General features: G+C 45.6%; 3 protein-coding genes across 11 annotated transcripts in view; 1 reads left to right on the top strand and 2 right to left on the bottom strand.

Annotated features, from left to right (window-relative positions):
* zfyve26 (zinc finger, FYVE domain containing 26) overlaps positions 1-11,046 on the bottom strand; it is a 29,039-nt gene extending 17,993 nt beyond the window's left edge. For 3 of the 6 annotated variants that reach the window (XM_020054236.3, XM_020054239.3, XM_013137575.4), the window contains exons 1-17: positions 10,955-11,046; positions 8,745-9,058; positions 8,385-8,460; positions 7,754-7,837; positions 7,347-7,553; positions 6,910-7,228; positions 6,123-6,247; positions 5,069-5,233; positions 4,591-4,679; positions 4,330-4,481; positions 3,785-4,222; positions 2,202-2,810; positions 1,859-2,026; positions 1,406-1,554; positions 1,049-1,295; positions 377-646; positions 136-258 (exon numbers count right to left, since the gene is read on the bottom strand). In XM_020054236.3, coding sequence (XP_019909795.3) covers positions 136-258; positions 377-646; positions 1,049-1,295; positions 1,406-1,554; positions 1,859-2,026; positions 2,202-2,810; positions 3,785-4,222; positions 4,330-4,481; positions 4,591-4,679; positions 5,069-5,233; positions 6,123-6,247; positions 6,910-7,228; positions 7,347-7,553; positions 7,754-7,837; positions 8,385-8,460; positions 8,745-8,935 — 3,412 coding nt within the window. In that variant the 5' untranslated portion in view covers positions 8,936-9,058; positions 10,955-11,046. The remainder of the gene's footprint in view (positions 1-135; positions 259-376; positions 647-1,048; positions 1,296-1,405; positions 1,555-1,858; positions 2,027-2,201; positions 2,811-3,784; positions 4,223-4,329; positions 4,482-4,590; positions 4,680-5,068; positions 5,234-6,122; positions 6,248-6,909; positions 7,229-7,346; positions 7,554-7,753; positions 7,838-8,384; positions 8,461-8,744; positions 9,059-10,954) is intronic. The other 3 variants (XM_020054238.3, XM_029125476.2, XM_020054237.3) reach the window with 2 other exon arrangements.
* A 584-nt stretch (positions 11,047-11,630) lies between these two features.
* Positions 11,631-16,239, top strand: si:ch211-10a23.2 (GLECT and Gal-bind_lectin domain-containing protein). The gene is made up of 4 exons (XM_034297243.1): positions 11,631-11,776; positions 12,220-12,305; positions 13,824-14,004; positions 14,941-16,239. The coding sequence occupies exons 1-4, from the start codon at positions 11,738-11,740 to the stop codon at positions 15,082-15,084; spliced, it is 450 nt and encodes a 149-aa protein (XP_034153134.1). The 5' UTR covers positions 11,631-11,737; the 3' UTR covers positions 15,085-16,239.
* A 1,105-nt stretch (positions 16,240-17,344) lies between these two features.
* plek2 (pleckstrin 2) lies at positions 17,345-24,113 on the bottom strand. Of its 4 annotated transcripts, none has more exons than XM_010879424.4 (9): positions 23,859-24,113; positions 21,116-21,280; positions 20,050-20,240; positions 19,676-19,767; positions 19,265-19,452; positions 18,970-19,074; positions 18,729-18,812; positions 18,511-18,589; positions 17,345-18,164 (listed from the first exon to the last, which is right to left on the bottom strand). In XM_010879424.4, exons 2-9 carry the CDS (start codon positions 21,236-21,238, stop codon positions 18,037-18,039), a joined length of 990 nt encoding a protein of 329 aa, XP_010877726.1. In that variant the 5' UTR covers positions 21,239-21,280; positions 23,859-24,113; the 3' UTR covers positions 17,345-18,036. The 4 variants fall into 4 exon arrangements, with proteins under 4 accessions (XP_010877726.1, XP_019910025.1, XP_010877724.1 ...); XM_020054466.2 differs by lacking the exon at positions 23,859-24,113 and adding an exon at positions 22,526-22,616; XM_010879422.5 differs by lacking the exon at positions 23,859-24,113 and adding an exon at positions 21,396-21,989.
* Between the last annotated feature and the right edge of the window lie 3,172 nt (positions 24,114-27,285).

The raw sequence follows: 27,285 nt of genomic DNA, 5'->3' as shown, positions 1-27,285 counted from the left end.
ATCACAGAGGGAACCAGCAGGAACCAGGCGTCAACCATCCCAGTTCCAACACGTCAACCTCTGACCATGTCCCATCAGTCCCCGATCTCCGGACGTGAACTTGACTCAGCTTTGCACGGACAGACATGCACTGACCTGTCTTTGCTGCTCCCTTGTTGCTGCTGGCAGCGTGGCTGAGGATCTTACTGATCTGCTGGAGCACTGCAGGAAACCCCCGGATCCCCTCGGAGTGAGTAACCTTAGAATCCATTATTAGGCCTGCAGAAAGAAAGAGATCCACAGTCAGTCCTGATGTTGGGGGGGGGGGCGCACGACATTACCCCCACCTAACACATTACCCTGCCCCCGCTACATTACCCCGCCACAGCCCACAGACCTCGTCCCTCCAGGCTGCTGAGGAGGCGTCTCTCTGCGGTGTCCAGCAGCTGTCTGGAGGTCTTCCAGAGCTGGCAGTGGCAGCAGGCCAGGTCGAAGGCAGCCATGGCAGGGGGGCTGAGCTCCTCCAGGAGGGGGTGCAGGAGGCCGGTCCCCGGGGGGTCAGGGACGCAGCGGCCCAGCCAGTAGCCCTCCTCAAGCGACGGGACGGGACGAGCCGGGGTGGACAGGAGGCGGTCAGCCACGTCGGAGAGAGAGTAAAAGGCCATGCCTAGCAGAGATACAGATGGGTCAGTGTCTGACCGCAGCAGAACAGACAGGACTACAAATGGAACAGACTCGGAGACGCAGGAGAACAGAATCGGAGACGCAGGAGAACAGACTCGGAGACGCAGGAGAACAGAATTGGAGACGCAGGAGGCCACCCCTGAAGGAGGAAGGCGCTACGGTGGAGAGGATACGACCACAAGGACATTCCCACCAAGTAAAGGGGACCAAACAGCCGTGTGAGGCTGAGACGGCGAGGCGTTTGCAGTGAGATACGCTGGCGCCGACAAAGGGGACCAAACGGTACCGGTAAACCCCCCGGGCAGCGCGTGTGACGCTTTCACCGACTGTCCTGACTAGGAGCCTCTCGTGACGAGGACGGTTTCGTAAAACGATTCAAATGTACCGGCAGCCGCGGCGCTCTCGATGGCCTGCAGAGTGGACCGCCCACTACTCCCCAGGCGGCTCCGCCCCGGGCTGGGCATCGGCGCGGCAGACGCCCCCAGGCCCTCGGAGGACGAGGACGAAGACAACGCGCGGGTGTCCATCTTCCGCTCCACACGAGCCAGCTCCTCCAGAACCTGCCGGTAGCGCTCCATGAAGACCAGCTCCGCACAGCACAGAGACCCCTCCAGGCCGAACATCAGGGACACCTGAACACAGAGGTCAGAGGCCACGGGATTAGTATTTTGTGTGTGTGTGGCCGCTGGTGTCTATCGGTGTATTAGGGCTGGTTCCGGGCCTTTAGCCCAGTGTGGTTAACCTGGCGGGCCTCCATGTAGTTCTCCCGGCGGATGCAGGCCATGAGCAGGGAGTCCGGGGGGGACAGCATGGCAGGAATCACCCAGCTATGAGGATCCCCATGGGGGCACACCTCCCAGTCTGTCCGGCCTGCTTCCCCGCCACCTCCATCTAGGACAGGGCACAGCGACATCACATTAAAATAGCCAGGCAAAATAGAAAACACGCCTTTGGCGGTTGCTGCGATGAAAATACAACGTTTCAGTGTTTTTATGAATTAGACTACCTTTCAATAGTGTTGAAATGAAGGCCAAATATCCATATGTCAAACAATTAAAATATTCACAGGAGGTGTACTAACTTCCTCCAAGCAATATAGGCATGGACTAATCGTACATGTTCAGAATTTATTCTGGTGAACGTCCTTGTCTGAGGGCATCTCTAACGGTTTAACAGCACATTGTTCGTCTGTTACCTGAGGCGCTGGCGCTGACGTCCGGATCGTGCGGCTCTGCCGATGCAGGCCCGTCAGAGTGGTTCCGACCAGACCTCCTCCCCCTCCGGACACCGGTACCGCTGCGTTTTAGCCCGGCGGTCGGACTCACCACTCTGGACGCCTGTCGCTGTGGCAGGCCATCGGAGGCTATGGAAGAACCGAGCAGCACCAAGCAAACCAAAATCACACACGGCAGTCATCCAAGTCACTCGCCGACCAAACACGGGTCCCCTCCTGATCTCACAGTGTGTTTGGCAGTTAACCTCTACGCAGAATCAGAGTCTGAACAGGTTATACGTCAGGGTTACTAGGGGTCACTCACGGTTGCCTCTGGCCTGGTTGGAGGTGACGATCTGCAGCCTCCACTGGGCCTCTGCGGTCCTCTTGGACAGCCTCTGGAGCCGAGCGCCGAACGTCTCCGCCGTCACAGAGCAGCCCAGGCTCTCCGCCACCTCGGCCTCGCCCGCCAGCGCCCGGCCCTCCTCCTGCCCCGCCCGCTGGCCCACCACCACCAACCCCTCCAGGCTCTCCCTCAGCAACCGCAGGAAGCCCCCCATGGCCGCCAGATCCACCAGGAAGCCCCGGCAGCCTGCCGTCAGGTGGCTGAGATCCAGGTGCCTTGGCAGGGGCGCTGGCGAGGGGACACCAGGGGGTTGATGCTGGTTCCCTTTGCTTTGGTCCTCTTCTCCTCTTCCACCCAGACTGGCTGAGCTCTCCGGTCCCGCTCCACTGCCCTCCACAGTGTGTTCTGGCTGGCCAGTGGGTTCTGTGCTAGCTGCAGGCACCTGGTTGTGGCGGAGGGTGAAGTCGGCGCTGGACAGAAACAGCAGGGAGAAGATATTCTCCAGGAGCTCCAGCCGGTACATGGCAGGTACTGCCTCCAAATACATCTGACACTCAAACAGGCAGTGCTGGAACCAGGGAGGACAGTCTAGATAGATAGATAGACCGACCAAGAGAGACAGACAGTTTGAGACAGAGGGAGAGAGACAGACAGACAGAGACAGTTTGAGACAGAGTACGCTTTGGCCAAAAGGACATACTACCATCTCACCAAATCTATTTGAATTTAAAGAGAGCTGGAGAGGGGAATATTGTCAGCAATAATAACCAGGACTGGACAACTTACCTGTTCCTGTTGGGATTTATTGACCCACTGGCCACAATCTAATATAAATATAAATCATGAACCATGTGGTCTTTAAAGGTCATGTACCAGCCACCGCTCAGAGCCTGGATCTTCTCTAGGTTTCTTCCAAGGTTCCTGTCTCTAAGGTGTTTTTCTAGCTGCTCTGGTTGAACACACTAATGCTTGCTCTTTGCGGTTAATTGTTTGGAAAATCTGTATCTGTATAAACACTTTGTGATAACTGGCAATGCAAAAGGGACTTTATGACCTGAAATGTTACAGACTGACAGCGCAGACAGTAACCCTGCCATTCTCTTCACACAGAGCCTTAAAGTAGAAGGCTATGGGAGGAAGTGAAAGCAAAAACACGAAGGAAATGTCAGGCGAAGATACCTACTGAAAGAAATGAGGAGTGACACTGATACTTCTCCGCTTTACATTATAACACAACTCGGCTCTCAAGAAGGAATAGGACGGATATTGCTGACGGTGATGTTCTGTTAGTAGTTAGAAGTGTAACTTCACATTTTCCAGTGACTCATGCCAATACTATTCTGTTTCCTTTCTATTCATGTCGAGTAGGAACCTGCAATTGAAAACGGTGTTGGTGTTTTTCTTTAGGTGTCCTTCGCATTTCAGCCTTTAAACCAAAACCACTTCTCAATTCTCTTCCCTACACTGTAGTGTACTCGACTCAACCACTCCGCCCTATGCACTTGAAAAATTTGCTCATTGGTGCAAGGGGGCATGTCAGAGCCACTTCAGTACTGGAGTACCTTCTGAGGTAGCAGAGGCCTGGCTCGGGTCCTTCTCCGGGTGCTGGCTCGGGTCCTTCTCCGGGTGCTGGCTCGGGTCCTTCTCCGGGTGCTGGCTCGGGTCCTTCTCCGGGTGCTGGCTCGGGTCCTTCTCCGGGTGCTGGCTCGGGTCCTTCTCCGGGTGCTGGCTCGGGTCCTTCTCCGGGTGCTGGCTCGAGCACTTCTCCGGGTGCTGGCTCGGGTCCTTCTCCGGGTGCTGGCTCGGGCACTTCTCTGGGTGCTGGCCCCAGGAATTCGTAGCGACACAGTCAGAACAGCCGCTGTACTTGTGAGCATTGACACACAGGGCGTAGAGGGCATACTTCATCGCACAGAATCCCCTGTACAGAACCAGGTTCCGCTGCACCGTAGGGCTGTCCGCCAGCTCACCGGACTCTACACAGGGGGGCGGGGACAGAACTGAATCACAGAAGCAGAATCTCAGATCCCTTTTTCACCTCACAGTTGTCGGAATAAAAAAAGGGAATTGAGCCCAACCCTTCAGAGAGGCGATAGGTGACCCTGACCTGCCGTGGTGGGTTTGGGAAGAGTGTTGAGAAGGTCCAGAACCCTGCTTTCCTCACAGCGAGCCAGAGGGGTCAGGGAGTGGAGGACATGCAGAGCAGAGTGACTGTCCAGGGTGTGTAGCTGACCAAGGAGCGCCTCCCTGGGGATCGCACTGCACACACACACGCACGCACACATAGCTTTTATTTATTTAAATGGCCATAAATTGAAGTGTAGTACGCATGGCCAGTCTGGGGTGAAGGGAAAACCGTGGTACTCACGGGTTGTTCTTAGCGCACCACTCCAGCACTCCCAACTGAGAGGACAGAACCTTGGCAAACTCCCGAAGAACACAGTCATTGGCCGGCGCCTGGGGAAAGGGGCCGAAAGTCCACAAGGTCAAAAGGGATTGATGTGCCATTAAGCAAGACGCTTGGCCCTAATGGATTCTGTAAGACATTTTCAGACATGACTAATAAACAGGGCAGAGAGGACAGACAATATTCCCATTCACATCCTTATTTAGTTAAGGCCGCTGATCATGTGAGTGAACTCAGATAGTTGTTCGGTCACAGCGTTAGTGTTAGACAAGGCTGCCCGGAAGAAAAAACGATAATTACTAGGTCCTTCTGTCTGCCTCAAACTTTTGGGGAAATCCTCCGATAATCCTAGATCTTGGAAGGGCTTCCCCTGCCCCAACCCCAACCATAACCATTACCGGGGGGAGAAAATGCTAAACTGTTCCCAGAGCCGCCTCACCTGGTCATGGTGAAGGAGGTGCAGCAGGGTTTGAGCAGAGGCCAGGCTTTGACAATGGCTCCACCCCAGGAGTAGCAGGAGGCGTGACAGAGGCTGGAACTCTCCCTTCAGAAGGTCCTTGAGTCTGGAGAACTCCTCCCGCTTCACCAGGTCCAGAGCAGTCACCTGGGGGGGGGGGGGGTGTCATGACTGAGGCGATGTTGTGTTTCTGCTTTGAGTGCTCTGTCTGATTGGGCCACAGGAAGAGAAGTTACTAGCTATTCACAAGCTAACAAGGACTCTATCGAAAATAACTAAGTACACTGGTTGAATGACCCAAATACCCTACTTGCCGCATGAAATACTTGACAGCCTGTCACACAGAAAACACCACGACTACACGGTTTAACTGGATAAAACGGACACTCGATGGCAACTCAAAAACTATGATAGGCCAGGGGGAAAGCCGTGAGGTTTTGACGACCCGCTCAGGAAAACACCATGTCATAACGTGTGATTCTAAGACTAAGAATCCTTACCAGTGAGAACCCATTGTGTATTTACCAGTACTCTACCAGCGAGTCACACCTCTCCTGAGCGCATGCCTACAGAGGTCTTCCACCTTCCTGTGGGACTGAAGAAGCCACCACAGACAGCTCAACAGTGACCACAAGTTTTTACACCCCCAGAGCCTTTGTTCACCAGTCTAACTTTTGTACAACAGTATGTGTGTACAGGGGTTGAAGCTAGAACCACATATTGTTAACAACAAGTCTGCCCTGTTGTTTGTACCTCCGGTTGTACTTTGTTCCTTTGTACCTAAAACCCATTTGTGTCGTGACCTGTGTGAATGCATGTAAAGAATACTTTTACCCGGGAATGAGACTGAATGTTTAATAGTAGGACCTGTTCCGTCTGCAGCACTACGCACTCACCAGGACCTGTTCCGTCTGCAGCACTACGCACTCACCAGGACCTGTTCTGTCTGCAACACTACGCACTCACCAGGACCTGTTCCGCCTGCAGCACTACGCACTCACCAGGACCTGTTCCCCCTGCAGCACTACGCACTCACCAGGGCTTGTTCCAGGAAGTGTTTCCCGCTGCTGAGGCACTCAAAGTAGATGGTTTTCCAGACGGAGCGACGATCACTATGACAACACAAGCCCAGGAGCAATCTCTCTGCTTCGGAAAGATCCACTGGGATGGAGGGACAGTGGAATCATGGAGAGGAATGGAGGGAAGAATGGACAGGAATGAGATGCTGAAGACAGCAGACGCCCTAATCATTCAGAGTGTAATATATTGACTGATTCCATTCCTCTGAAAACACAAAGTGAGCTAATTGTGTGTTTAAACATGGTTGGCAAAGAAACTGATATTGTATCTCCTGACACAATATCAAGAGACTAGGTTAGTCACATCATCACAAGCAAATGTCCTGATAATCAGCAAGAAATGGGCAAAGCCAATGCTCCACAAATCAACCACAGAAGCAGAAGTATGAAGAAACACGAACAACCCCAGTCATGTGTGCCTCGCAATAAACCAGTCACACATTTACTCGCTCCCACCTTTTTCCCTTTGCTGTATCACCAACTAAATTTTGTTTAGCGTGTAGTAGTCCTGAAGTCCCGCTTCACGTCATAATTGAGTCATAATTCTTCTCAATAACCTCCTGTGATAATTCCTCAAGAGGTACTAATAACCAGGTTGGGAACACCTGCGCTAAACAACCCAAATCTAAGCGGTAAAAGCTTTATCTCCCCCTTAAGTCGGCCTGGTCCTGTCTCTTATCAGCCAGAACCTGAAGATGACATGTCTGCTGAACAGAGTACAAGGCTCACGTCGCATCGACTCACCTTGCGCGCCGGGGGTTTGTCTCAGCAGACGGTCTCTGTCCAGCCTCAGGGCGGTGGAGGAGTAGAGGGAGAGGAGGGCGTGGCAGTTGGGGCGGAGCATGGAGCTAAGGACCCTCTCCTCTCGCAGGCAGCCCTCTCTCGCCCTCCACAGGGCCTCGCACAGCGCCTCCAGCTGACCTCCGCCTCGCTCAGGCCTCCAGGGCATCAGGGCCAGGACTGTACACAACTCCTCTGCCCAGCCATCCACCTTCTCCGGCCGGGGCTCCGTCCCAGGCCTCTGGCCCTCCAGCCTCTCAATCAGATATCTAATGAATGTGTCCTGTAATAAATAAATCATCATCATAACAACGCAACTGATTTCAGAACATAAAACCAGGAATGTTATATCTGAAAATAGATGAAAGATTTTTAAATTAGAAAAATAAGGTTGGCCCTACCTGTAGGCTGTGTCCCTTGGTTTTACTGGCTCCAGGGTGGTCCTCCAGGAAGCGTATCAGAGCCAGGGCCAGTCTGGGTCTCTTGTTCTCCAACAACGCCTGGAGACAGGACTCAATCCTTGGACTCAGAGCATCTCCGGTTTCTGGTGATTCCCCTGGGGCCTTTCTCTCCTCCGACTGGGTGGTCTGGAAGGCCTGATGGAGCCCCTGGGGATTAGAGCGATACTAAAGGCCATTTCCAAGGATATTAAACAAACTTACTAAAACCCTGTTTCTGTTCTAAAGATTATGGAAGTTCTGGTTTTCTAAGAACAGCTGTAATCTCTGGTCTGAAATCTACAGTCTATAAATCGTACAAACTCGTGCTGTATTGTAATTTCAACAGGGTTATCCATGTGTTTAAAGACCTGGAGCGTTGTATCTGGCACCTCCTCTCCCAGCTCCTCTAGGAGGAGTAGAAACTCCAGTTCTCTCCTGACCGACCTAGACACCTGCACAACAGAATATCCCCAACTGGTTTATTGACATAGTGGTTGTGTGATTAACGTACTGGTCTATTGACATAGTGGTTGTGATTAACGTACTGGTCTATTGACATAGTGGTTGTGTGATTAACGTACTGGTCTATTGACATAGTGGTTGTGTGATTAACGTACTGGTCTATTGACATAGTGGTTGTGTGATTAACGTACTGGTCTATTGACATAGTGGTTGTGTGATTAACGTACTGGTCTATTGACATAGTGGTTGTGTGATTAACGTACTGGTCTATTGACATAGTGGTTGTGTGATTAACGTACTGGTCTATTGACATAGTGGTTGTGTGATTAACGTACTGGTCTATTGACATAGTGGTTGTGTGATTAACGTACTGGTCTATTGACATAGTGGTTGTGTGATTGACTTACTGGTTTACTGATATTGTGGTTGTGTAATTAACTGACTGGTTGAATCATTAATTAATGTTCGGATTGACTGATTGTTTAGACCCAAAGACATGTAGGATGGGGAAACTGCATTTAACAGACAACAGTGTACCTCTTTCTTGGTCCACTTCTCCAGAACCTGAAGCCAGAACCAGGCTAGTCTGTGGGGGCTGCCAACACTCTTCCATCTATACCACACCAAAGACCATGTCATTAACAAGACTTTTATATAGGCTATTAAAAAAAGCAGAACTCCCAACTAAAGGGAAAGTAACCAGAACTGTGTGATGACAACAACAAAAAATACACCTGAAACAGGGTGACGGGAGGGGACTGAAGACGTCCAGTAAGAAAAGCTAGTTCTCATTCAAAAATGTTGTACCAAAGCAAAGGTTTTGCTACAGTGAAGTGAAAACCAACTAAAGCCCTGCCGCCTGTCACCCCTCTCCTCAAGTTATACAGCCTAACTCACGGTAGCAGGTGAGGGTGTGTGATGATGGCCTTAATTATGTCCCGTAGGCGGCGCGACACCTCTCCTCCAGCCTCTCCCAGCTGAGGAACACAGGCCGCGGACAGCTCCCACTCCCCACCCTGCAGGCACCGGGTGAAGAACCTAAAGAGCTCCCGCAGCGAGGTCCCTGGGTCACAGCCGTATGGGTGCATATCTGCCCCCTCCTGCTGAGAGTAGTGATCAAGACAACGTGGTCACCTCAGGGTCAATGGGTTAGCCCCGGTTGTTCACCGCATAGTGGTGGAGGAGTAACCAGGAGCAGAAGTATCCCTCATCTGAAACAAGGAAAGGAAGACCTTGTGTCGGTTTGATTTTACAGTGCCCTCTGCAATTCTGACACAGTGAAGCATTTTTCTTTTCTTTTGGCTGTTCACTCCAAATGTTTTTTGCATTTAAAATGAATGGATGACCAAAGTCACATGATAATCAATCTGAAATCACTTCCCAGCTAAAAAGTGCCAACTTGCAAAGCACACATTAGTTTAGAAGACAAGATAGAGACAGAGGGAGCAGTGCAACCCTCTCCACAAATCGCCTGCTGGAACCCTGGAACTCAGTCGGATTGAGATTGTGATTGATGGCGATCTGTCCGAGACAGGACGAGGTCACATTGAAACAATGTGACCCAAGGTAAAAACAGTGGGTTTTAGAACAGTGTGTTTTTCAAGGAGCTTGGTACTTTCAGAGGGGCGATCACGTGACTGGAGTGCACCTTTAAAGAAATTCCTCGAGGTTAGATTCACAAATGTTATTTGAGAATATCTGTGTACATAGCGTTTAGTATAGTGTTTCATGATTTAGAAATGACAACACTTTAATTGGCTGGACGAGTGTTACTGGTTAGTCAGGTGTGTCTGTCACATCACCTGAGTAGGCATAACAGAGTTAGGTGGCTGGCCTTGATTACGGGCATTACCTTTACTGTATGCTACTGGCGCCTGTCAACATAAGGAACAAACGGCCTTGAAATGAAAGGGAGCCATTATGGCACAGAAAAACATCTATCAGAGACAGAGATCAAACATTAGGCTTAACAAAAACAACATTTTGGAACATCATTAGAAATTATTTCTTTAACCGTGGGGGTTTGGTGATTCAATCGAATCTGGTTACTGGTCAGAAGCTCTAAGCACTAAGCTACCCTTCTGTTTATTGGAGTCTTGACTTTCCTGAATATAATCCAACTGAACTATCTTTCATTGGCTGAAGACAAGACTTTTGAGATGATACAAATTCCCTTCAGACCAACAACTGAAGATAAAATACCAGTTGGGTGGGGTCAATGGGTCAGATTTCTGGCAGTCCAGGCAACTCATATTAAACAGAGCGCTCAATTTTGACATATTATTCTATCACAAAAATGTTGGTATACATTTAGCACTAGGCATAAAGTGTTGTCATTTTGAACTAATGAAATCAATAAGTACACAAAACCCTAGAAAAAACACGAGAAATCCTTACTTGAGCCACATAGTGATTGATTTAAAATCCAAACTCTCGGAATAACAATAATGAGAATAAAAATAACTCACAATCACAAAATCAATCATAAAATAATTTCATCATACAGCACTTTTAAGATCAGCAGTAGTCAGTGCTCATACAAGACTTGTGAGAGGAAAAATATATGATATAATCACAATATTATTATGATGATATTAAAAAACAACTCCGGTTCCGTGTAGAGAGCAGACAACAAAAGACCGAGAAGACAATATAATTATGATGATTTTTATACAATCAGAATCTAGAAGCGTAGGATCGTTGCAATGCAGTCGAGCAGTATTGCATTTTAGGGTTGGCAGCGTATATTTAGAAACATTCTATGCAATCGCACTTAAGCAGATAGTTTGAAAACAGATTGTTCACTTGTTAGTTTGTTCCATCAATAAAGGCTGTCAGACATGTATTGGACACGTTCTAGTAACCTCGACACTTTATACAACAAGGTTTGTGCATATTTTAATGAAGAGCGATTCAACAATGGACAACATTATTAGACATTAGCTAATTATTAAACACATCCAAATAACGAGGAACAGCTAAATGTCAGACGGACTGTCATTTCATCAAAGATGTAACCAACTACAAGCAAAATGAAAACTGTTTATGCTTACAGCAACTAACAACTAAATAATCGCTTGATGAAAAACTCAAACACATGAACTTACTGTTTCCCGAGTAGAATGTATTACTTTTTAGAAGATTTTAATATTTGGTATTTCCTCTGCCGACTTGTTATGCTGCGTGCACACAGTGGCCATGAGAGTGATGTCACGTGACGTAATCAGCTGATTGGCGCTCGCGGTTCAAAGGTTAAAATAGATCGCTCCCACGTTTTGTGCAGCAGTATGCAAATATTTCTACATCTTCTCACTAAAGTATCACAATCTTTTTAAAAATAAAAGTTTAATTATTTTGCTCGTGAAAAACGCCTATTGATAAAATCAAAGAATTGGATGATGGGAGTTTTCTCTGAACTGCCAGCCAATGGAAATAAATATTTATAGCTACTGTTCATACCGGTTCATACCTGGATTGTTAGGTTTCCGTATGCGAATGTGCGGCTGTCATTTACACACTCTGTTATTTGAAATTATATTGGTTGCTGGGTTTGGTTGAATCCTGAATTTCATGTATTTCTTCATAATTTAACTGTAAGCAGGATTGACTTGTTCCGTTGAGACTAGTCTTGTTTGCCACTGTATTTTAAATGTCATATAATTGGATTAAAAGGGTCACACTGGATAGGTGGGATTACGCATCCTAATTACATTTATTTATGGGTGTTTTTATTAATATTTGATAACCTTCATCATTCAAGCGCCATTTATTCGGCAGGAGCCTAGCTGTCTCTATGACAACCAGAAGGCGGGGTTTGCCAATTCTACTATAGGCTACTATCTCGGGGTCCCTGCTGGCATCACGCTCCAACCTGTCTCACATTCAAAGAAATGGAAAAGGGAATGGCAGAAAAGGACAATAAAGAAAATGTAAGTAGCGGAGTTATTATCGGTTCTTCTTATATTTTTGTTTGGATTGCAATTTCATTTTCAACTGCTGCAGTTGGATTCGTTTTTTGATAAGATATCACAGAATAATTTAATAGATTTATCAAATCGTTTGTTCTTCTTATCATTAAATTATAGCCTAGTGAATCCGTTTTTTTATTTTAATATAATATTTTGTAGGGAATTGTTCATGCCGTGTTTCAGCGGGTAAATGCTAAAGTTTGCCCTGAGCATTCCTAGGATTTTAAATAAGGATACCATTATTATTAAGACTGATCAGCTATTTCAAGGAAATACCTTAAAACGGATATACAGCAATAAACGTCCATATACTGCCGTTTAGTCATTTAATTTTGTGTTATCTGTGAATATATTCTTTTTGTTGCATGAAGCCTTATTACAAGCCAATATTTTATGTCATTCAGGAGGAGTATGTCGGGGAAATTAAAGGTGGACTCCGGCCCACGATGAGACTGGTTGTCATGGGAATTATTAACAAGAAGCCCCAAAGGTTGAGCGACACACCTGTTTTCTATCTGTTCCAATAATGTACATTATCTATGTGTTTAATTAATTAATCAATGGACTGTGCATGCATTTCACATTTGCAAGTCCACGGCCACGACCGGCATGCACTGGGACAATGGGAGGATTGTTCAGCCCATCACACCGTTAAGATCTTAATTGAATCCAAATACAAGACTCTAAGCAAAGCAATTTTAGGACACCACGATAGAAAATCATAGAATAGGCTAAAACAGAAAATTATAAAATAGAATAATGCAGTATAGAATATGATATAAGGGCACATTAATAAAAAATGGTACCATATATAAAATGATATTATATAATGGAAGATATACCGGAATTACAAGAGCTTCTTGATTTATGCCCATTTTTCTACTCTCTTTGTAGCTTAAAATATGCGTGGGAAAACGTCAGATTCCGTGAAGGATTGGTGAGCTCAGCTCTTCTGGGAGAAGATAAGATCAAGGCCCCCTTATTTGGGCATTTACCATTTATCCCTCCTTTTTTGGAAAGAATAGCAGTATCAGTTAAAATGCGAGTTATTTGGTTTAACCAAATTGTTGATTTTGCGTGCTTTATAATAAAGGTTACTTTCTAATGCGGGGTTCGTTATTTAAATACTTTTTACATGTATTTAAAGGCTTTCTTGTTGCTTTATTAGACAATGGGGAATGATGGAGCAGAAATATCTTTTGAAGGAACAGTGGGCTGGATTCAACCCATGCTTCAGCAGTGGCTTTGAACGCTGGACCACGATAGGTCACTACTTGGAAAAATAATAACTTATACATTCCTAGCGAGCTTAGTCAAATTGTTGTCCCCCATCAGAACCCAAAATACTGCTTTGTTATTGTGAAAATGAAGGATCCCAGCTCTAAGTTATTCAGCCCCATTGGCCAAATACAGTAGGCTACTGTATTCACAAAGCTTGTTGAATTGTCAAATAGCTCACTGTCTTTTGTCACTGTTCAATCTCTCTGTTCTATCTTTCCATTCTACTGTATCTCCCCACTATCCTGTTAATAATAATAAGTTATTCAACTCCTATAGTGCTCAAGGGAAAAAACAGGCAAGCAGCATATCGCGACAGGCCAACCAATGGTAAATGGCTCCAGTGTAGTGAGGTGGTCAGAATATGATAAAGGATGCTGAAGGCATCTGCAGGTGATCCTGGTAAAAACGAGAAAGGGGACATTTGTCCGTCTACACGCAACGGACAGGTGAGATTTGACTTCTGCATTTAACCCAACCCCTCCGACCTGGAGATTTTTGGGGGGTGCAAACATGATTTGAGCAAACTGCCTCGGTCAGGAACTGGACCCCAGATTTGTTTCACCTGGGATCTTAAGCCCTTTAGGCGACCTATCGCCGCGTGAAACATCCTTACCTGATGTCTGCTGGACTCTCTCTCCGGTACTCATCCACTTGAGTCTGTTCTCTTCATTTCTGTCCAGCGTGTTTTGTACTTGCCCCTTTGAACTCTGAGCTGTGTTGTGTACAGCATGGTGGTGTCCCTGTCCAGTGACCCTGTGGACGAGGACTCCGAGGGAGACGTGGGTTTGCAGATGAAGGTCAACTTCCAGAACAAGGCGATCCAGCGTAATGCCCGTCAGGCCGGGAGTTGGGGCACCTCAGAAAACACTCTGGCTTACTTCCCATTTGCTGCCGGTGAGCCATTTAAGGTGAGTCCACAGTTAGAGCCCTGTAAACGTTGTGTGTTTACCCCTCTGGCCAGGGTTATGCCCTTCTATTCGCCTAGGTCTTGTGCAACCAGTAGTTGGTGATAAACGGGGGCTGAGCTAGCACCGTTCTGTTACGCCAGGGCAGTTACGGGGCAGGTGTAAAAGAAAGCTGAACTATACATTTGAATCTGAGGATTGTACACATGTAATTCAGAGCCCAAACCAGGGCTACTCCACACTGATCCTGGAAAGGTGCTGCCTTGTAGTTTTTTTACTCCAACCCTTGCCTAATTCTGATAACTAACTAGATAAGAGCTAGGTTAGTCGTGTCTGGAGTGGGAGAAAATCCCTACATCCCGTGGGTGGATCCCCAGGAGCAGATCAGCCCTGTACTCACGAACCACATGTAGCACGGAGCATTCACAACCACTGGGATATCTAAAATGATCACATCAGTGGTCTTAAAGTCAGTAGGTTTGAGCTTTAGTATAATCTCTGAGTTGTGGAATTCTGGGTTCGGTAATTCTCTTTTTCACGGTTGCCTTGAAAAAGCTCTGAATTAGGAGGTCTGTGGTTTCAGAGTTACCGATCTAGACTTGTTTTTAATGCTGCAATCAGCCCACACTAACTGCATTCAGACGTAAGTGGGACAGTGTTTTTAACCACATACAACCAGGAAATATTTCTACAACAACTGGTAATAAGTGTGTCATTCCTGAACTCCAACTTATACTGACCTCTGACCTGCTGAAAAGACCTCAATAACATCCTTTTCAGCAGTTAAAAACACAATTTATTAATGTTTTCCAACTAGATTTTATTTGACATGCATTAGGACTGCACAGTTCACTGCAGTTTGTTGGCCAATATACAACATCTCTCCCCCCCTGTCTGTCCGATCCTCTTCTGGTCTGTATCCCCCTCCCAATCCCCCAGATGGAGATAGTGTGTGAACACCAGCAGTTTCGCATCCTGGTGGACGGCCAGCCGCTGTGCGGCTTCAGTCACCGCGTGTCCCCGCTGGCTTCCCTCACCGCCCTGCGAGTCTCCGGGGACCTGCTGCTCACCAAGGTGGCCTAAACCGGCACCGCGCTCCGGGGGGCGTCCACAGTGACACCCCAACCCTCATATAGTGCACTACTTTTCTATACCTGGTGTTGCAGCTTGGGGCCAGGATGACTGAGCGAAGCTACCAAAGTAGTGGACTTTGTTAAAGGCGGGCAGGGTATTAGTGTAGAAGATTGGTGGACATTATTGGTAATAACTCGATCCTTGTGTTCGGCACTTTTGATTGCAACAAATAACACGTGCTTCTTAATTATTGTGTGTCGAGACAAGTGCCTTCACTAGATCTGTTGCTAGGGTTGTGACTAGTTAATTTAGACCAGAGGTTCTCAAACCTGTCCTCAGGGAACCCCGGTTGTTTCGCATTTGTGTTAGCCTCGAACATGATCCACTTATACAAGGGCTTGATGATTAGTAGACAGGTTAAATCATGTGTGCTAGCTGTGGAATTGTTCATGTGCATGGAAAGGCTGTGGTTCCAAGAGGAGATTTTTACAACCCCTGATTTAGACTACAGTCACTGAATGTAGTCAATATAATTGTCAAGATTGATGGATATCCTTACAAGAAAAAAACAAAATGATTGGAAATATTTTGTTTTTGAAATTTTTGATGGCCTTTATGCTACAGTACCTTGCCATTGGGAAAACACTATTTTCGATGAGATATTAAATATCAAAATCAACAATGCTGCATTTGGCCACATCTGTCTGATGACTGTGATGCAAAATACATGCCCATCTGTTGCGGCAGAACACAGACAAACCTGGAGAACAGAGAGTTTGAGCGATCTAAACCCAGAACATTTCTTGCATCTCCAAGTCAGACAGATTTTTGCCAGAACACATCCAAAAGAGAACTGAGATTGCTGCTAAGGGTCCTCTGAACACTCCTTTAGTGCAAGAAGTTCAACATTTCCACTGAAGCAAGAATGTCTTTAATATGTTCCCGTGTACAGAACAGTGCCCAGCTCATTGCTTAGAGCTACAGAGCTACTAATGCATGTCATATCCTTTGGTGTTAGTTCTTGTCAGAAATATTAGCCCAGTATCAAGTTCTGTAAGCATCTATATTCTACTTTTGGTGCGTCTGTAGGACAGAACCTCATTATACTTGAAATTAATCATTGTATCGATTACAATAATAAACGTTTCAGTTCTTTTCACTTTTTTTAACAGATCTATGTTATTGTGTCCTTCAAGTTGTATCATATAACCAGTGGCGTTGGACCGGGGGGGAAAGGGGTACTAAGTATATAGGGCCCTAACCTGTAGAGGGGCCCTCGGAAAATATTTGAATATTGACTAAAGAGGGGAGGGGCCTTCTGAGACCGCCTATGTACAGGCCCAGAATTTTGTGCGACACCTCTGCATATAACCAGCCCACTAGCCAACCAGGCAAATAACCAGACAACTAGCAAACCAGACAAATAATCAGACCTAGCAAACCAGGCAGGCAGGAGACAAGTTTGCTAGTTGTTTCCTCATGCCCCCCCCCCCCCCATTAATGAGCCACAGCTCTGGTTCACCTCACAAGATAATTGATGATGAAATTACTTGGAATAAATCTAACAGGAAACGGCACCGTATTTTCAGGCGTGGTGGTGGCAACGACAGTGAGGAACTCGCCTTTCAGCAGGACAGTAACAACATCAAGGCCAAATGCGCCCTGACAAGTCACAGGGGTCACCTCGGGTGAACGTCGCGCTACGACGAGATAGCCAAGATACACAACTAGCTCAAACAGGAAGTGTTGGAGAGACTCGCCTGAGGACAGCACAGTCCCTGGTCAACGACCACGATAAAGTCTGCAGGTTTTCGACCCTATCCCACGGAACCAGAGTGCAGCGAGACCATAAAGCCCTATCCAACATCCACTGCGGGGCAGTGTTGAGCCAGTTTGTGTCGCCTTCTGCTGAACCTCTGGAGTCGGAAACCCCCGGCTGCTGTGAATCAGCTGTACTGAGGCTGTGGGTTAGACTAGTGTGCTACTCAGAGGGCGGGTTTTGGAATATTTGTCTGTATATTTGTTTATTTAAAATGTTGCAGCATACCTTGAATGTTCCTGAGTGGCCTGTCTGGACTTGTTTTAAAATGGTGGTCTATTCATGATCCTAAATACCTTGACAGACGAACTGTAAGAATTGTATTAGGAGTTGCTGAATATTGCACAGCCCATGTTTACGAAGCTTTTAAAGATGCATCACCCAGTAAGACTCACAGATGTAATCACTACCGAAGGAGTTTTCCAACATGTATTGACTCAGGGAGATGAATACTTATCAAAGTTTATTAGCGTTTTATTTTTCATTGAATTGTTCTTCCACTTTGACATGACAGAGTATTTTGAGGAGATAATTTATATAAAATTAAAAAAACACAATTAAATACACTTCAGTCGCACTTGAAACGCAACACATTGTGAAAGTCCAAGGAGGGATGAATACTTAAGCAATGTAGTGTGTTTATGGATGACAGGTCTGGTCTGGTCTGGCTGCAAGCATGATGTTATTTCCCACAGGTCACAGTGTGTTTGAACCTCAACCAGATGGCTGTGAAATGAAGTAGCACTGGCTACGTGTCTGTACCTGAACTACATAACTACTGATTTACATGTACACACACACACACACACACGCACACACACAGTACTGAAATTGATTCACACAACATACATTATTCAACACTCAAACAACAGAGTCAAATTATAAATCTATTTACATGTTTACGATTATTCCAAACGTAACTGTATATTGTTACATTCATGGAATGTATAACCTCAGATCAAAGTTAAAACACAAAGTTGACCCAACGGTTGACCTAAAGCACTGAAGACAAATCAATAATCTGTGGTTGAATAAAAAAACAAACAAAGCATTCCTCGTCAGGTTCTGACAGTTAATGCCAGTTTAACTAAGTTCACACATTATATTCTTCAAGGATCGAGGTGTCCAGGTGATGTCCAACACTAGCTGTGTGCCTTGATAGCTTCTATCCACTCCATCTTCTCCTGTCTGCTGGGGGCTTGGATGTAGTAGTGGGCATCTGACTGAGTGATGACCTTCAGCAGGTTTCCTTGTACTTTACCCTTTACTCCTAGTGGGAAAAGTGGGCATGATGGAGAGAGCAAGACGAAGGGGACATGAGGAGTTAGAATTGAGGGTAGGAAGAGAGGAAGACACCTGAGAACGGACAGTGGCTCCCTGACATTCTCCCATTTGCTCCTTGCTTGTTAGTAACTAAACAACATCCTCAGATAAGGAGACACTACCTGCATTTCTTTTCCCAGGAAAACATTTGCCAAGGTGTGCCTTCCTGAACACAGGCAGCAAGCCAGACTCTTATCAGCCACACCTCTGCTGGAGAACAGCTACCTATTGACTGATTTATTGACTGACTGTTTTAGTGTGTGTGCGTGTGTGTGCGCGTGTGTGTGACTCACCTGAAGGAACCCCATTATCCTCCAGAGCAGAGACCAGACAGCCTCGAAGAGAGAACCCTCCCGCTGGACTGACGTCATCCTGATGTCAACACAAACAACATGAGGTCATTCACCACCAAAGAAGACAGACAGAGTGAGTGATGATAACTCCGAAGGGGTCCACCCAGCTACAGATCTAGGATCAGGATCACACGCAGGGCGACGCAACAGACTCTCACCTTACTGGGGTCATAGTAGTGCAGGTACCCCGGCTCTGAGCGCAGCACAAACAGTCTGACCTTCCAGTTCTTTCTCTTGTGTCCCTGTGTCAGAGAAGGAGAGGGGGCTTGAACCAACACGCCCCAGGTGACGCAGAGAATAGCAGCACTGTACTGGGGGGACGGGACGAGGGGGCGGGGGGAGGGGGGTGGGTTTGGGCTGGAAACTGCCAACCGCTGGTGGGATGGGAATTTTCCTCACCTGTTTCAGAAGATAGCCCCTCTTGACGACTTTCCCGCTCAGCTCTGAATTCGACGGGGACGTGTCCGCCTTCACACTTCCTCTCTTTTTAAAATTCTCTGCCTGCTTGGGGCGACACAGACACACGGACCAGGAAGGGCGGTTACACGCTACATCTGGATAACACGCAGACGGAACCCACAGCAGGGAGTGAATGGATGAAAGAAAACCAGTCAACAAGCCACCCCGCAGGTCATTCGGTTAGCCTTCACGAAGCCAAGCGGGTATCGCAGCCAGGGACCAGGCAGTCACTTACAAAGCCGTACAGAGCGGTGGAATCGTCCAGGAACTGCTCGCTGAGTTCATGGATGCGCTGGGCCTCCAAGCTCCTCAGACCCACGGGCCGGAGGAAACCTTCCTCCAGGATGGCCGAGGCAAGGGTCACGGCCTCGACACGGGTCAGAGCCCGCTGACTGAACATCAGCCAGTCCACCACTGCAGAACCTTGAGGACAGAGAAGGATAGGGAGATGGGGGGGGGGGGGGGCAGTGTGTTACATCAATGGACCTCAGCATGAAGCACCACTGTCGTTCCATCCATCTACAACACACGAAGCAACGGCGTCCGTCGGGCTGCTCCATTGGCAGACTCAGTTCCCGCTAGGATCACAGATGTCTGCTGAGTGGCACGTGTTGCGTGTGTCATGGCGCGGGTCAGACGGTCTCACCTGTGAAGCAGTTTCTGTGGGTGATGGCCTGTTCTGCGTGGCTGGACAGCTTGATGCCACTGTGGACATCATACATGGAGTCCACCACCTGACTGAGGAGGGGGCACACACACACACACACACACACACACACATAGTCAGCTTTAGCCACTCCCCCTCCGGCTTCACCGCTAACCAGCAATGCTAGCTACATTCATATAGGTTAACTGAAGACCTCAATCATGTGATGAATGGACTTGTTGAGACAGAAAAACACGTTGGAATGACATCACTGAAGTGGATTTTCTAACCAATCGTCTGGCTGTAATAGCGTCATTTTCACAAGCAACACCGGCTGAGGGAAGTCTTTCAGCAAAGGCGTCTATGTGTCTTACTTCAGGCTGACATCGTGTAGTTGTAATGACCCGGGTACAGGGGTCTTAGGCTGGCTGGAGGGAGACGAATCTGCTGGGCGGAGTTTCTCCACGGCCGCACGGATGTCCGCTACCCATTGGTCCCGCTCCTCGCGAGAACACGCCTCCAGGAAATGCTCAGCTGAACACTTGGTCCGCAGCTTGAAGACCAGCTGAGGACGAAGGAAACACAGAGAATATCCCTGGGTATTAGTTCCTGAAGACCACACCCACAAGATGATGACGATGTATCCCACCTTTGAAAACACTGTGCTCGCAACAACGGTGTGAAACTGCTTCATGGTTAAACGGTATCATGTAAAAAATATGTACAGAGTATTCTGGTTATGATGACATGTCTGTATGTCTGGTGAGTATTCTGCAAGGAAACAAATATTCAATCGCATGAATATTCAATCACACATTTTTCTAATGTTCAACCCGTAATTATCAGAAGGTATCAGAAGCTCACCCCAAAGCTAGCTTGAAATGTTGATAATTGGACAAACCAACGGCACCTAAAAACGGTCAAGTGTGCTGTGAAGCAGAGGATAACTGATTTGCTCCCGAATATGGATGAGCCTAAAGACTAAATCCCAATACCCCAGGGCAGTAGACGTGACATTGCCTTGTATAACATGTCATCTTTCTCATGGGATATTACATTATGACCCATTAAGTTCTGACTCTTTTAGGACACTGAAGATCAAAGGCCCTTATCATAAGAGTAGAGGTGATAACCCCAGTGTCATGGCAAAATAGCCAATCTGACCCTCATATCATCAGCTTCAAAATGACTAATTAATCCCATCTCCTCCAACTGCCACAAATACAACGTGTATAGAACAAATTTATGTAATATGAGTCGCTCTGTATAATATGGTCTTCTAAATTACTAAAAACACAGTAGAATTTAGTTCTGAATATAGTAAGGTACTTCTGATCTGATAATGAATACTTAATATAATGCTGTTGTAATAATGTTTAATGGCCATCAGCTTATAGAAAGTTAAATACCAACTAACAGGTAAAAGTGTAGTTAACTCACCGGCCGGTTGTCAAAGTCCAGAAACGGACACGTTATTTCGCATTCGGTCAACAATATTCTTCCGCGTTGAGATGAGTCTCTCTTGCCCCCATCAAATTTGTAGTACATCAACGTATCTGGCATGAGCACAAACCAGCGAGCCTTCCAGTTGTGAACTAGGTGTCCCTGTAGTAAGAATAAGAAAAGTTATATAAATATAGATTACTTTTTGATCAGCTTTTAACATTAATAATATTCAGCAGCAACATTCTATGTCGTATAACGGTCTAGCAAATTTTACCCGCTTCACTAGGAATCCTTCTTTAAGAACAGACTTCTGCTGATTCTCATCCATTGTTCGTTTGTGGTCTATACTAGCTCAGTACGTGTCTTTAGGCGTTATATATCTTTCACCTGGTGCGTCATCGGGTACACACCTAGTCAGTAAAACCTCAGCACATCGGAACGCAAAAAACGTGGGTCAAGTTAAGGATTTATGTATGACCCTCACTAACTATTCCCTCTGTGAATTACAACAAAATGACACAAGAATTATTTGATTCTGGGCAGATTGACCTGTAAACGTCCCACATTTTGTTACTTTAGTTTTTATTATTCCATTTTAGCTATTTAAAAGACGCTCTTACATCCAACCACAACTAACTTAAGTGAATGAACTGTAGGTAGGCTATCAGCGAAGTCAGTATTGAAAAAATAAATAACTAGAATAACCATGAGTTCACGAAAGGAAGCAGGGCGGGAGGTTGTTTTAAATAGCCTGAAGGGTATTCCTAGTGTCCTAGCGTCATGGGAGTTTGTCAGTACACACCAGCTGTACGGTTTTGCAAACCTACACATGACACGAAATTGTTGCGTAGGCTTTCGCTTTAGGGCGCACGTACTCTTAGTTAAACCTTTGAAGACCGGAAAGGTGAAGATGCGCAACATTGCTCAATCTTAATAGGCTTTAATCATGAAATCACCAGCTTCAGTAAAGAATGCAAATACGCAATTAATTTCCTCTATGATAAATGAGTACATCTCCGTCATAAAATACACTCAGATTTTCTATTCATAATGTTGTTTATTTGTTACAGAGATTAAGCCTAAGTCTTCACAACCTTGAGTGGTCTCAGCAATAACAGGTGAATTATTAGCTCAATGGAGCCTCAGATTTGTATCATGGTATTTTTGAGCATGTTTATAATGTAGAATCTGGAGATGGACATCATTATAGAGAACAGACAAATGCTCTTTGATATATAACACCACCAGAAGGGTAGATCCTCCTTGGATTAGAAAACACTAGAAAATTGTGAAGTCACACAGAAAACTGGGCCTGTGGTCCTGGAAGAAACAGGTCAGCAAAAGGCGTCTCCATTGCAACACTTCTGTTCTTGGTGGGGTGGATGTTGCTTAGGGCTGCCTTACCTCCTCGCATTCTAGCAGCCCCTTGTGGCAGGTCACTCAGGTTCTGGCAAACACTTCATGGTTGGGAGAGCTGTCTGATTAAACAGGCAACAATCTCTATTAAATCCCTTATTTTTGTACAGAATGGTCAGTTCTCCTTCCCCACTAAGTTCTCGTTGTTTATATGAGGAATGCATTTTCTGAATTTTCCCAGTCTCCTCGTTTTAAACTTTAGGAGGACATGAGGTTCTGGTCCACACCTGCGGAGTACCTGGTTTGGGGGGCCCGTTGCTGTCCCTGTCCAAAGTCCTCCTGGTTGTGTTGCAGATCAAGACGATACCTGACGATTTCAGCCGCCACTGTGCTGAAATCTCCCCCCTCCCCCATGTTGTCCCTGTCCTTGTCCATCTGGTCAGGCTTCTGACCCGGTCTAAGTTTAAATAGACTCTGGACTTTGCTCACATGCATTTATTAATTATTACAATAGGATTCTTAATATTTCACCCGGCACAGCCAGAAGAGGACTGGTCACCCCTCTGAGCCTGGGTCTTCCTAAATTTCGGCCTTCTTAGGTAGTTTTTCCTAGCCAGTGAAATTCAACACTACTGTTGTTTGCTCCTTGGGGTTTTTAAGGTTGTTTTTGTAAAAGCCCTATGTGACAACTGCTGTTTTAAAAAGGGCTTTATAAATACATTTGATTGATTGACTGATTGACCTCAGGACGTCTGAGAAGACTTCATTCAAGTGTTACTCTCCTGGAACTATTCACTGCTCCTGTCAAACAGTAGATGGCGCCCTTCTCCACCCCTAGATGTGAAAGTTTTTAATATCACTGTGAATCCAAGTTACATTCACATATAAGGGATAACACTGACTTTTCCAAAAATAATTACTTGTAAGCCATGAATAGTAAATTGAGCGTTTGTTAAAAACGCAAAGTAGGAATTAAAATGTGAAATGGTTCTGTCTGAACTAGAGCGTATACCTTCCTGCTTCAGGGTCCTTCTGCTTGAAACTGATGAGCATCCTTTGTGAATAAGCATGTTTTAAGTCATCAGACCAAGCAATAACTGCTGATTTAATAGGAAATACGTGTTAAAATGAATGCTTTTGGCACCAGTTAAATTATAGGAATTTGATGTTTTATGCCTAATTCACAACCATGTCAACATGATGAGAAGCTGCATATGCAAGTGTTGGTCTATCGGAAACAATAAGTCAAAAAACATGGCAGACCGTTTCTCTCGCCTAAAGCGTCCGGAGGTCCTTAACACCGGTTTTAAAATCAAATTTTTTAATTGACGAATTTAACATTCACTCAACCCAAGAAACATCGTCAATAAAGTGGGCTTACCAGACACAGCCTTTGAGAAATCTCATCCTTTTTGTGGTAAAGTACTTTTTTGTCAATACTTGATATTGCTAACTATCGGGAGCGCATGCTAATGTGAGCAAACTCTCTAGCCTAGCTAGCTATTATTATAATCTACAGTGCAAACATCAAATCGCGACTAGTTATTTTTCAGTCGTCTCAGGGACACGGTTAGCAACGTGGTCGTCTTAGCACCTCATTTTGGAAGACAACTTACAAATGCATCTGGGAACAGAAATGTGTGAGCAGCTTGCAACACCGACCTTATATGCGTGCCAATCCACATACTAATCTGGCATACTACACAACAGCGTTTCCAAAAAATTGGGGACGCCACGTAAAAAGCAAATAAAAACAGAATGCAATGATGTGCAAATCACAGTTGCACATCATGTTTTCTTTACAAACGGTAAATATATTATCAATTCTCCGAGGGTATGCAAACTTTTGAGCACAATTGAAAATACACATGGAAAAGGCGCTTGGGGCAGTGTTCAGAAATCAGATCAGACAATTTGTTTTTTAAGATATAAGTAATGGAAAGTGTTCTGCAATTCCTTCCACTTATTGGCAGCAGACAACTGAAAATAATGAGAAAGGAAGTGTGATACCCGTGTGAGGTACCTACTAGAGTGCAGATTTCTATTGAGTAGGATGGATATAGAGTAACAGGTTGAGTGAAAAGAGGATTTGCCTAAGAGGTACTTGTAGATAAGCTAGTACCTGTGTTGTGTTGCTTGTGCACCAAGAGAAAGTTTTTGTCTCTCCACGTAAGTGGAGCCGGCTAAGAAGAGTGAATGTCTCTTACTGACTGACTGACTACCCCTAGTTAAATAGCGTATTGGTTAGAGAAGACCTGTAACAGTAGATACTGTTACAGCCTATTACTGGGTTTTCAAACGCCAGTGGCAAAATCTAACAGTTCATAGACGCTATTTGTGGTGGAGGAAAACTTAGTAAGAAACGTTAGTCGGTTTAACTGTATCAATATAATTCACAAATGGCCAATTAGGACACTGATTTCCAACAGCATTTAATTTGTATTGATGGGTCCGGAACTAAAGCGAACCCATACAGAGTCACTTGTTATGGACAAAGTCATAAAACATTACAAACAGAAGGGGGACATTATTGTTAGATACATAGAATCCCATCTCATTCATACGCAGCACAAATGCCGGCAATTTGACCATGGTGTGAATTATAAGGAGTCTTTATTTATTTATGAAATGTACATGAAGGGAATCACTGCAACCAAGCCGAGAAATGTTCTTTCCTGCAATGGAACTGTTCTACTGGCTTCGGCGGCTGCATTTTTTACACACACTCTATATGCCATAACTTGGAGGGCCTGACCAAGGAAGTGGGTGAACAAATGACAAAGTTGCACAGCCTAACGTTTTGACATTTTTGGACAGTGAATGTTAAAAATCATCTCTAACGTTGTACTTGTATGGCAGTGCTACCTTTTCCATTTGCTTGGTTTAAAAAATACTATTTAACAACAAACTCTGAAGTAATACATAAGTCAAGATGTATTTCATAGTCATTCTGCCAACTCGTGATAATAATATTTTATATATTTAGCCATTTGACATCAATGTAGTTTTACTGTGGTCTGGGCTGGTTTATTGTTTTAGCCTTTGTGTCCAGTGCCCTCAACATGGCAGCCCCCCTTTACCTCTGCAATTTGGAGGTGTTCGGTTAAATTCAGAGAGGTTGGGTTAAATTCAGAGGGGTTGGGTTAAATTCAGAGGTGTTCGGTGAAATTCAGAGGGGTTGGGTTATATTCAGAGGGGTTGGGTTAAATTCAGAGGAGTTGGGTTAAATTCAGAGGAGTTGGGTTAAATTCAGAGGGATTGGGTTAAATTCGGAGGGGTTGGGTTAAATGTGGAGGGGTTTGGTTAAATGCATAGGGGTTGGGTTAAATTCAGAGGGGTGGAGTTAAATGCAGAAGGGTTGGGTTAAATTTAGAGGGCTTGGGTTAAATGTGGAGTGGTTGGGTTAAATGTAGAGGGGTTGGGTTAAATGTAGAGGGGTTGGGTTAAATGCAGAGGGGTTGGGTTAAATGTAGAGGTGTTCGGTTAAATGTGGAGGGGTGGGGTTATATGTGGAGGGGTGGGGTTAAATGTGGAAGGGTGGGGTTAAATGTGGAGCTCTTTAAGCACTATCCCTTACATTTTTCCCACTTTCTCTCCTCCATTAATGAAGCATACTGTACATATTAAGCAAATAAAACCACACTTTTATGTAAAGAATGCACTTTTTTGTCATCAGGGACGTCACCAGCGTCCCTTTTCTGCACCCTTTTTTTTCAATGTAAACACATGTCATTTTAATGTCAACTTTATGGTCAGTTGCTCTACTCCCATCTTGCCAAAATCTAGTCGCATAGTTAGATGTTAAGTTAAATGTAGGATGACTCTGGAATGACTCTACACATTAAAACCAGGGAGAAATAAACCTAGTCAGTACCACCATTAATGATCGACAGGATTGTTCTTTGTTAGCCACAGTGTTTGCTCCTAAAATAATCCTTCAGTAGAGCTAAGAAAAGCTTAGGATCATGGCGTTTCAGGAAGGAATGCCTGCATTGCGACTAACCATTAACTTAGATCAAACATTAATTACGTAAATTACATGTCCTGATTAAACATTCAAGATACAGGGGATGTATTTCAAGCTGGACTTGCATCACGTGTGTTGCTGATCTGGATAAACCTACAAACACACACACACTCTTAAAGTGCCACCTCCACAAGTTCTTCTAAACTCCTTCCACGGACCAGCCTTACACCAGTGTACCACACACTTCCGAAGAGTAGTACAATGTTCAGCACTCCTCCTAAACAGTAGTACAATGTTCAGCACTCCTCCTAAACAGTAGTACAATGTACAGCACTCCTCCTAAACAGTAGTATAATGTTAAGCACTCCTCCTAAACAGTAGTACAATGTACAGCACTCCTCCTAAACAGTAGTACAATGTACAGCACTCCTCCTAAACAGTAGTACAATGTACAGCACTCCTCCTAAACAGTAGTATAATGTTAAGCACTCCTCCTAAACAGTAGTACAATGTTCAGCACTCCTCCTAAACAGTAGTACAATGTACAGCACTCCTCCTAAACAGTAGTACAATGTACAGCACTCCTCCTAAACAGTAGAGCAATGTACCACACACACCCAATAAACAGTAGAACAATGTACCACCCACTCCAAATATACAGCTGAAGAGTGTGTCACACACTTGCTCATTGACCAGTTGTACCAGTGTGTCTGCATTGCCTGGCCCGCGGGCCACAGGCGGCCCCTGGTGGGTGTTGGTGCGGCCCGTGATGTCCACCATTGCATTCAGGGTGGAGTGTTTTGTCCTGTTTTGTCGCAGCGATGCCTTATCAACCAGAGGC

The sequence above is a fragment of the Esox lucius genome, chromosome 15, assembly GCF_011004845.1.
Source record: "Esox lucius isolate fEsoLuc1 chromosome 15, fEsoLuc1.pri, whole genome shotgun sequence".
Lineage (NCBI taxonomy): Eukaryota > Metazoa > Chordata > Actinopteri > Esociformes > Esocidae > Esox > Esox lucius.
The sequence above is the reverse complement of the archived record's forward strand: the minus strand, read 5'-3'. Positions and strand labels throughout refer to the sequence as shown.

What these genes read in the sequence shown, in the direction of transcription:
- plek2 (XM_010879422.5), bottom strand. Translation starts at nt 21,449, where the DNA reads ATGGATGAGAATCAGCAGAAGTCTGTTCTTAAAGAAGGATTCCTAGTG. An exon ending in GGGGCTATCTTCTGAAACAG is followed by an intron (nt 18,813 to 18,969) that starts GTGAGGAAAATT and finishes TCTCTGACACAG; the next exon opens with GGACACAAGAGAAAGAACTG. An exon ending in ACTACTATGACCCCAGTAAG is followed by an intron (nt 18,590 to 18,728) that starts GTGAGAGTCTGT and finishes TGTTGACATCAG; the next exon opens with GATGACGTCAGTCCAGCGGG.
- si:ch211-10a23.2 (XM_034297243.1), top strand. Translation starts at nt 11,738, where the DNA reads ATGGAAAAGGGAATGGCAGAAAAGGACAATAAAGAAAAT. An exon ending in AAAAGGACAATAAAGAAAAT is followed by an intron (nt 11,777 to 12,219) that starts GTAAGTAGCGGA and finishes TATGTCATTCAG; the next exon opens with GAGGAGTATGTCGGGGAAAT. An exon ending in CTGCCGGTGAGCCATTTAAG is followed by an intron (nt 14,005 to 14,940) that starts GTGAGTCCACAG and finishes CCAATCCCCCAG; the next exon opens with ATGGAGATAGTGTGTGAACA.